This window comes from Maylandia zebra, linkage group LG5 (assembly GCF_041146795.1).
Source record: "Maylandia zebra isolate NMK-2024a linkage group LG5, Mzebra_GT3a, whole genome shotgun sequence".
NCBI classification, from domain to species: Eukaryota; Metazoa; Chordata; class Actinopteri; order Cichliformes; family Cichlidae; genus Maylandia; species Maylandia zebra.
This window is the reverse complement of record NC_135171.1, coordinates 1707471-1717615: the sequence shown is the minus strand read 5'-3', so window position 1 is coordinate 1717615 and position 10145 is coordinate 1707471. Positions and strand designations below refer to the sequence as shown.

The 10145-nt window shown below is 44.7% G+C and overlaps 1 protein-coding gene across 1 annotated transcript; it reads right to left on the bottom strand.

The window, feature by feature from the left end:
- Window positions 1-1747: 1747 nt before the first annotated feature.
- Window positions 1748-6109, bottom strand: cyb561d1 (cytochrome b561 family, member D1). Its single transcript, XM_004571430.4, has 3 exons — window positions 5384-6109; window positions 4981-5018; window positions 1748-2795 (listed from the first exon to the last, which is right to left on the bottom strand). The coding sequence occupies exons 1-3, from the start codon at window positions 5538-5540 to the stop codon at window positions 2289-2291; spliced, it is 702 nt and encodes a 233-aa protein (XP_004571487.1). The 5' UTR covers window positions 5541-6109; the 3' UTR covers window positions 1748-2288.
- Window positions 6110-10145: the final 4036 nt, after the last annotated feature.

Genomic DNA, 10145 nt, shown 5'->3' with positions numbered 1-10145 from the left:
AGGTCACCAGAGAACTTCAATCTATACATCTAAAAACCACAAACCAGGCGAGAAATTTGGGTGTAGTGATGGATGCAGACCTAAACTTAGAAAAACACATTAAGACAATAACAAAGTCAGCTTACTATCACCTCAAGAATATATCAAGGATAAAAGATCTGATGTCTCAACAGGACCTGGAAAAACTAGTCCATGCATTCATCTTTAGTAGGCTTGATTACTGTAACAGCATCTTTACAGGTCTACCTAAAAAATCAGTCAGACAACTACAGCTCATTCAGAACTCTGCTGCTCGAGTCCTCACTAAGACCAAAAAAGTGGACCACATCAGTCCAGCTCTGAGGTCCTTACACTGGCTGCCTGTCTGTCAGAGGATAGACTTTAAAGTTCTGATGCTGGTCTATAAAGCTCTGAATGGTTTAGGACCAAAATACATCAATGACCTCCTGACCCAGTATGAACCTTCCAGATCCCTCAGCTCATCTGGATCCGGTCTTTTATCAGTTCCCAGAGTCAGAACCAGACACGGAGAAGCTGCATTCAGCTTTTATGCTCCTTATATCTGGAACAAACTCCCAGAAAGCCTCAGATCAGCTGAAACACTCAGTTTATTTAAATCCAGGTTGAAGACTCACCTGTTCTCAGCTGCATTTGAATAAAGCACCAAATCCACACTTTTAAGCTTAAATTTCAAAACTTACACTAACTACTGATCTTATCTATTTCTGATTTTATCTGTTTTGATTTTATCTGTTTTGATTTTATCTGTTTTGATTTTATATACTGTTTTGTTTGTTTGTTTGTTTGTTTGTTTGTTAATTAGTTAGTTTGTTTGCTTGTTTTAATCAATTTTAAATCATGCTTTTTATTTGTTCTTGTTTCTAATGTCTCTGTAAAGCACTTTGAATCACCTTGTTGTTGAATTGTGCTATACAAATAAACTTGCCTTGCCTTGCGTATCACAACATAATTGTTGATGTAGGTGACAAATAAGTCTTAATTTGAATTGAATTCGTTGCTTGGCTGCTTTGTTCACGGTGGCTTGTAGGAAAAGCAGCCTACAAAATGCAGGAATGTGATCCAGACTGGGCCCCTCCATCAGCCTGGGTTTAAAGCTGCTACCACAGCCAGACCTGATCGGTGAAGAGAGCGCGAGGTCCAAACAGCCACGAAACGTCCGCATACATGTGCCCAAGGGTTGTATTGAAGCAACCAAGTGATGAATAACTGTTTCAGTATGTTGTTTTGAGCTCATGGGGGTCACATGATTGTTGGGTTTTCTCTGTATTACTGTGGGGTCTTTACTTTAAAATATAAATCGACTGTTTCTGTGCTTTGGTGTAAAGTTGAACTGTATATCCAGTTAACATGTTTAAATAGTTTACATTCATCTTCTGGATTACTGCGTCTCAAAATATCTGCTTTTCTAGAAAGCTGAAGATCAACCTTTCTGTGAACTCAGCTGAGTCTGCCCTGGATGCACCAACAGGGTTTGATGATGGTGGAAGTTAGAACAGCTTCTAGTGCAGGACACACTATCAGCCACTTCCATGATCCAGCCTGGAGCAGAGCAGATCGGACAGTGTCGGGTTGTTCTTAGCTGGTTGATACCAGCTGTAAATGTGCATCAAATCAAATCAGCCTTGTGAATCTGTGGAGAAGGCCACAGGGTTGCAATTTGAAAACGTTTTGGTAGACCTTTTGTGTCACAATGTAGCACCTATAAGAAGTCAAAAGGCAAAAAATATCATGAAACAATAAATATCAGAATTTTTATGTTGGTGTATAACCTGGTGTAGCTCCATGTTCTCACACAGTCAGCAGTAAATGTTCATCAGGCTGCACACAGTCTCACCGAGCATACACAGTGAACAGCAGTGAGACTCCACAGCCGCAGACACACAAAACCAGTCCAGGTGTGTCCACCAGCTCCACCTGTGGGACTCCAACAGTAGTCGGCAGCCATACTTAAACACCAACCCTATAATGTTTCATGCTGCAGTTCTTCTACAGGCCACTAGATGCCAGCTACTTGTAGCACTCGAGGTATGAAGAAAAGGAAAAAGAACCTCTCCCAGAAGCTACGCCCTAAAATCCCTTATTTCAGTTGTAGTTTAATACAAATATAGCTCACCACACCACAGCTGCTAGCTTGCTTGCTAACAGTGATGACTGGTAAAGACATTTCACTCAGGGATAAATTCCACCCTTGCAAGGGTGCAAGTTAAAGAAGACTCTTTATTTCTTCATTATTCCTTTTGGATGTCTCTGCCACCTGCTGCTGGTTCCTAGCTGGTCAGCTTCTTGCGGGGTAGATAGGCATTAGTGATCTGGCTCATCACCACCAAGGCAGGGAATAGAGGCAGGATGAGGAAGGCCCACCACGCCACCCCCTTCGCCGTGGCCTGGAACCAGTCAGTGAACATGGCAGACATCACTGTCACGGTGGAAAACAGGTAGACAACCAGGCCGCAGGTGGCATGGTACAGCTTCAGTCTGGACGAGGGGCAGGAGAGACGCAGCAGCTTGGGGAAAATCACAGCGATGCCGCAGGCCGTTTGGAGCACGGTGGCGGTCAGCGTACACATACCCAGCAGGCTGTGCCAGGAGGCCAGGTGTGGGAGCTCCGACACATTCCTGCTGGCCACAATGAACCCAAGTCCAGTGGCTGCAGCGATCAGGACCAGAGCCTGACAGAACCAGTGGAGACGGACTTTACTCTTCCATGATTTGAAGCAGAAGGGAGATCCCTCTGCTGAGAACAGCAGGATACCTTCGGTCATGCACAGGCAGTACTGCAGTGAGAGGAAACAGATGTTAGTAAAGGGGCTTATTTGGTGATTAGTGGTGATACAGATCCAGCCATGAAAACTCAACAAGCGATTAATTAGATGTAGAGTTGTGGGAATTTATTCTAACGATCTAAACTCCTGTTTTTCTGCACATCAAGCTTTGCCCAGTTCATTCAAGGAGACAAAGTGCGTGCTGTGTACATGAGTGACATCTAATGTGATTGGGAATCACAAACTGTAATACAGCAACGCACAGCACCAGCATATTATGGGATGGGCCTGTAAGTGGATGATTACAGACAGATGTAGCAGGATAAATGATGACGTCAGACCTATGGACAATAACCCGAAGCTTTACCCAAGACTTTCTCAAGGCAAAGAAACAGAGCGTTGTTCAACTGCCAGTCAGCTGACCACAACCTGTTCAGCTACTCGAGTTTCATAGTAACTGCATATGTTGAATTAACATTCAGATCTGGTGCATTATTATGGCTGCCGGTCTCTGATGAGACTGAGAGAACAGCATATTCTAGCAGTGTGTAACACTAGGCCATACCATCATTTATTTATATAGCACTTTAAAAACAACACATGGCCGACCAGCAGACATAAAAAGTACAATAAGAGTAATAAATCGTTATTCTATCGTTTTTAACCTGGATTCAAAGACTGATGTAGACTCCCTAATGGGTGGCTGTAGCTCAGGTGGCAGAGCAGGTCAGCCACTAATCAGAAGGTCGGTGGTTCGATCCCAGGCTGCACCCTGGCTGCATGCCAAATATCCTTGGGCAAGATACTAACCCCGTGTTTGCCTACTGGTGGTGGTCAGAGGGCCCGGTGGCGCCTGTGTCCGGCAGCCTCGCCTCTGTCAGTGCGCCCCAGGGCAGCTGTGGCTACAATGTAGCTGCCATCACCAGTGTGTGAATGTGTGTGTGAATGGGTGGATGACTGAATGTAGTGTAAAGCGCTTTGGGGTCCTTAGGGACTAGAAAAGAGGGGGGCATAGGGCCGATATACAGGCGCCGGAGCATTTGAGGGTTTTAAAAACCAAGGATTTAAAAACCCTTTAAAGTAGATTCTAAGTACCGGAGTAATATGCTCAAATGTTCTTTTACCAGTTACAAACCGTGCAGTTGCAGGCACGGCCAACCGCTATTACAAGGGAGTTGCAGTAATCCAAGCATGAGGTTATAAAAGCATGGATGACAGTTTCCAAGTCACGCCTGGAAAGAAAAAGCTTAACCTTCGACAGACGCATGAGGTGCCAAAAGGAAGACTTGACCACCCCGTTTGCGTGGCCATCAAAACTAAGCACAGAGTCAATTTTTACCCCAAGATTAGTAACTGAGCTTGTCGGGTGACAGTCAGAGCAGCAGAGTAACCTCTGGGGTTCGTTCCATTTTACGTTCATTAAAACTTAAAGAATTTAGAGCCATCCATGACTTAGCATCGCTAAGACGATCAAGCAGGAGTGCAGTCGAGGAGCTATCAGTGACTGAAAGGCAGATAAAGGCGGCTATCGTCAGCATTTCTTTAAATTTCTTGTTTTTGCACCCTGTGGCAGGAGATACAATGGAAACAGTAGTGGCCCAAGAATAGATCCCTGTGGTGCACCCGACGGCAGAGGGGCCACAGACAAAATCTTATCCACGAAAGTGCCAATGTGGAAATTCCCACACAATGCAGTAGTCGAGAGATCAGCAGTCGGAGCCACCAAAACAAGCAACACAGGTTTACCACAGTTGTTGCTAACAAAATGTCATTCATAACCTTTGTGAGCCGTCTCTGTGCTGTGAAACGGCTTCAAGCCGGACTGAGGAGCTTCTGGAATCATTCAGGTGATCCAACAGCTGAGTGGGAACAATCCTTTCCAGGATCTTACTCAGACTTTATCACTGCATCAGATATTTTGTATATATCACCCATCTCTAAGCTTCCTTTTCTGAGTGTTAACATATCCTCCCTCAAATCTATTATTTACAGTGGAAAGCTGACAGAGACTGGAGGAATGTAGTGGGCTGAAAGCTAGCAGGAAACAACATCTCCATCCATTACTTGAAATATCCCCTTAAGCAGCTTAGAAAGCCATGCGAGAAGAGCCACAGCTGCCCGTTTACTCGGCCGCGAGCGGTCGTGGGTGAGAGGAGTGAGACGAGTGTCTGTGTTTGTGTGAGGACTGGAAACTTACAGCGACAGACATACACATGGGATGCCAAGAGAACAGACCTGGAGAGACAAACAGAAGATTAATGACACAATCATCAGCTGACCATGTGCTGCAGCTTCAACAGCAGCAAGCTGACCGTCAGCAAAACCTAAACGTACCCACTCAAGGACACGCACTGTGATGCAACAGCTCAAACACGGGCTCTAATCTGCACTCGTTTACATCTTTATCATCAGAAACGGGATCATTTTGTTTACTGGAAGAAAACCATGATAATAATATTTATTTTACTACTACGTTGATCAGTAAAGAAGCCCACGCAGCTGATCAGTCACGTGAATGACTAAATCACAAATAACCAAAATCACTTCCTTATATTTGGCAGGTTTGATGACGGGGATAAAACACTGTACACAACACTTACTGGTTCCGGGTCTGGACAGCAGGGAGAGGACGAGCGTCAGGCCCAGGCCGGTGACATGAGTCGCTATCACCGCCACTCTCCGCAGCCACACGTACAGCCAGAAGTCCCGCATACCCAGGCCCTCTCCCACCGGGCTGTACTCCACGTCTGACCGCATGCTGCTCACAGCCTCTCCGGCTACCTGCTCCAGCGTCCGGCGGGAATACGAGGTGTGCTGGAGAGGACCGAGGAGCCCGGCTGCACGAGCTCCATAGTCGCGCGGTTACAGCGAGCACGAGCCGAGCAGCATCAGAGTCGCTGCTTTGCCCAGGCTCGTGTGTGCGCACACATCCTTCCTACGAAACCCATTTTGTTAAGGCCATTTCCGGCCTGAGGACGCAAACAGAACGGGCGGTGCGATCCCTCCGAGTCTGCACACAGTCACCGAGCTGCCACACCGTCGCTTCTGCTTCCTGCTTCGACCTTTTCTCGAAGAAACTACGCAGTGAGCTGACCCGACTTGTATTTCCTGATTCTCGTGTCAGCCGCTGTAGCCGAGCGCAGGGAGAAACACTAAGAACCGTGCATAGGCACAAAACAGCGTTAACTGAGCGAATCTTAAGCTCACTACATGTACACGTAGATGGGTGAAAATGATTATTGTAGACTTATCAATTATTAATGCACATTGTTGCAGATCATGTACAGCCTGTCGTGGAAACAGTATAGGGCTTTGGAGCTGGAGCGTGATGTCACGGGGGTGGGCGTGGAAAGGATGGCTGATGGCTACGCCTCTCTCAGCAGGTTAATGCAACACGTGGTCCAGGACCGCTTTGAGGTGCTGAATCTCCACATTCCCCATCTCACAGTGCAAACAAGTCCTCACAAGTGTCGGGTCTTAAAGAATCTGTTGCTAACATCTTGGTTCCCAGTACCACAGCACCTTCAGGGGTCAGCAAAGGGCTAACTAACAACATTATGCCTAATTGGTGTAAATGGAGGCAAGGACATTAACATCATGTATGCATGTATGTTAAATATGATCTCTGTTCCACAGGCCTGTCAAGGTAGCAGTAATTAGACCGTTAAAAAGTCCTCTGTTTACCGTGTTAGCTAATTAGAGGCCAATCTTTCTTGTATCCCAAAAAGTCTTGAAACAGCTGATCATCTGCAGGTTTCAGAAACTATCACAGTTATGATCTTCTTTGGGCTTTGAGAGCAGACACATGTCTGCTAGACCTCAGTGCAGCGCTCAGTTACCCATAATACTTTGTATAGAGTAATGTGCTGTAGGTGTTACAGGTACTGTGCTGCAGTGGTTTGTATCATATCTATCTAATAGACTCCAGTTTGTGCATGTAAATGGAGAGTCCTCTTCACACACTGAGGTTAATTATGGAGTTCCACAGGGTTCAGTGCTAGGACCACTTCTGTTTACATTATACATGCTTCCCTTAGGCAGCATCTTTATTTATAACGCACTTTACATCCAACAATGTTGGCCAAAGTACTACAAATATAAAACAAAGAGAAAACAGTTTAAATTACATATAAAATATCTTAAAATTAAATAAATATATATAATTAATAAAAAAACATATTAAGAGAGATCAACAGGTCCTGCTGTGCTGCAAATAGATATGTTTTAAGACGTGATTTAAAAACAGATAAGGAAGGTCCTGTCTAACATGTAAAGGCAACTCATTCCACAGTTTTGGTGCTGCCACAGCAAACGCCCGACTCCCTCTGAGCTTATGATTAGTCCTGGGCACGCTCAGGAGGAGCTGGTCAGCTAACCTGAGGGGCCCGAGGCCAGGCATGTCCAAAGTCCAGCCTGCGGGCCAAATGCGGCCCGTGTTCAAATTTCCACTGGCCGCAGCCTCTGTCACTGATTTTTTTTCTTAGAAGGGTGGACAATGAAATGAACATGAGTGAGCCTCCAGAGCCTTACGGGCCAAACGAGAAGCAGATTTGTTTGCTGCTGCTTGTTCCGCCGTAGATGACATGAAGCTACCGTGGAATAAAGTCACTGGGGTTATTATGGATGGTGCACCTGCTGTGGCTGGGGAGAGAAATGGACCCTAGTCTGTAACAAAGTCAGCAAACAAGGAGGTAAAGCTACAAAACTCCACTGTATTATTCACCTACAAGGACTCTGCTAAACATTTGAAATACGACCATGTTCTGAAAAAGGCAATAAAGGCTATTAATGATATTCGCTCCAAAGCCCTGTGCCACCGCCAGTGTCAACAGTTTGTACTCAACATCCAGGCTGAGTACAGGGATGTTGTGTATCACAATGACCTGAGATGGCTCAGTCGGGGGTCGGCACTGCACTGAAGCGCCTTGAGGCGACTTTTGTTGTGATTTGGCGCTATATAAATAAAATTGAATTGAATTGCAGCGCTTCTACTCTCTTAGGGAGGAAATCAGACAACTCTTATAATAACACAACATGTGAACACGCTGAACAGGAGCCTTCAGGGGTAAAATGCACTGGTAAGACAACTGTATTCACACATCAAAGCCTTTGGGACCAAACTGCTACTTTTCTAAAGACATCTGTCACAAATGCAGCCCAATACCACACATTTCCCATCGCTACAGGAAATAATGACTAGTTTCCTACAGACCAATGTTAGTGCGCAATGAGGTGATGCAGCAGACTTCTCTGGCTGAGAAGGTTCAACAGCACTTTTGGGATTTTGCAGCTATTGAAAAAATCATGCCTTTTTCCTCTCCCTCTTCCATGGACCCTGATGATGCTCCTGACCATTTGCAGCCGGAGCTCATTGAGCTGCAGTGTGACACCGAGTATCGGCGTCAGCACCAACAGCTTTTACCACCAGCTAGATAAAGGCGTGTTCCAAGAGATTCGAACATTTGCTAAGAAAATACTGAGCTTGTTTGGCTCACATACTTGTGCGAGAAGACATTCCCCGTCATGAACATGAACAAGAAGCGTGAGGACGAGATTAAGCGACTCACTTGCGTGACATTTTGCGCATCAGAACCACTGTTTCTGAGCCAGCCCTGGGCCATTTACAAGGGTTACATTTTATTTCAATTTCATATTTTTGAAATTGAAATAAAAAACATCCATTTTTGTTTTTGAGATCTGATTCAAAATCCAATAACATAAAGTAGTTTTTTTCATTTTTGATGGTCAATTTAAAAACCTAAAGAACGAGCGATGTACGGATTTATATGGCCCAGTGTTTGTACTTTTGAATAAGTTAACTCTTAATGTTATTTTCCTGTTCACATGTTTTGAATTTAGATGTTTAATTTTTCTTCATTTTGTGTTTTTCAAATACATTATTTTGGTCAAATTTATTAATTCATGATAAAAAAATTCATAATAAAATTTGTGTGAAAAATTAACATGATAAAGTTACGGAGCCCCGCAGGGGACATGGGGAAAAAAATTAAGACGGACTTTTGTGAGATCTCACAAAAGTTGAATTCCAACAATGGCGGCAGCTACTTAGCTGTAATATTACTCTTTCTGGGTCACAAAATACACTTTTAAGATATTTTGAGGCGTGAATGTAGTTGTGTAAACGTCAGATACCTGCTCGGTTTACAAGACATCACATATTTGCAAAAGTGCTCCGACGTTTTCGGAGATCTGACACCCGCCATCTCGAAGCTAACGGGAGGTCGAGACCTACTACAGCCGGGAGGAACACCGCTTTCCCGGCACATCGTGCCTCGACCTCCCGGTCGGCTTGGAGCTGGCGGCCTCCGGAGAATGCGGCTAAAACTTTTGCGAGATCCCGAGTTTGTTTTGCGAGATCTCGCAGAAGTCCGTCTTAATTTGTTTTCTCCCATGTCCCCTGCAGGGTCCGTATAAAGTCGTTCATTTGCATTTAATGTTAATGGTTCAAAATATTTTGGGCTGAATGGTCGGCCCACACACATGCTCAACTTCCCAAATCTGGTCCTCTTTGCAAAAAGTTTGGACCCTGCCTTAGGCAGCATCATTAGAAGACATAGCATACATTTACACTGCTATGCAGATGACACCCAGCTCTATCTGTCCATGAAGCCAGATAACACACACCAATGAGTTAAACTGCAGGAATGTCTTAAAGACATAAAGACCTGGATGGCCGCCAACTTTCTGCTTCTTAATTCAGATCAAACTGAGGTTATTGTACTCGGCCCTGAAAAGCTTAGAAATATGGTATCTAACCAGATTCTTACTCTGGGTGGCATTACCTTGGCCTGTGACCAAGAGATGTCCTTCAGTGCGGAAAATGCAAATACACAAAAAAAATCTAAAATTATAAAGATATTGTCTCAGAGTAATAGTGAAAAACTAGTTTGTGCATTTATTGGATGTAGCTTGGACTGCAGTAATTTGATATTAGGCGATCCTAAAAATGTCCCGTTTCCTTTATTTGTTCCAACATGCTGCAGCCAGAGTACTGGCAGGTACTCGAGACAGTCTGCCTGTTGATCCAGACTCAAATTCTGCTCCTCATACACAATCTTAATCTAAAAGACTTCATAGTACTATGGTACTGATAGATGTCAGACTTTTAAGATGATCAAGTATGTAGTTAAGGCTGGATCAGGTGACCCTGAATCTGCTGTGTCTTCACTCACTCTTTGCATTTAATCATTTAAGCCCTGGCCACCTTCCACGTGTCCCCTCACTCCCTACCAGGCGTGACGGCTGCCCCCTCCTCAGCCCGGTTCTGTCAGAGGGTCATTGTTGGGGTTTCCCTCTATTACAGCAGTCTTTAATAACAAAGCAGCTTGAGGCAGCTGTGGG

What these genes read in the sequence shown, in the direction of transcription:
- cyb561d1 (XM_004571430.4), bottom strand. Translation starts at nt 5,540, where the DNA reads ATGCGGTCAGACGTGGAGTACAGCCCGGTGGGAGAGGGCCTGGGTATG. An exon ending in GCTGTCCAGACCCGGAACCA is followed by an intron (nt 5,019 to 5,383) that starts GTAAGTGTTGTG and finishes TTGTCTCTCCAG; the next exon opens with GTCTGTTCTCTTGGCATCCC. An exon ending in CCATGTGTATGTCTGTCGCT is followed by an intron (nt 2,796 to 4,980) that starts GTAAGTTTCCAG and finishes CTCTCACTGCAG; the next exon opens with TACTGCCTGTGCATGACCGA.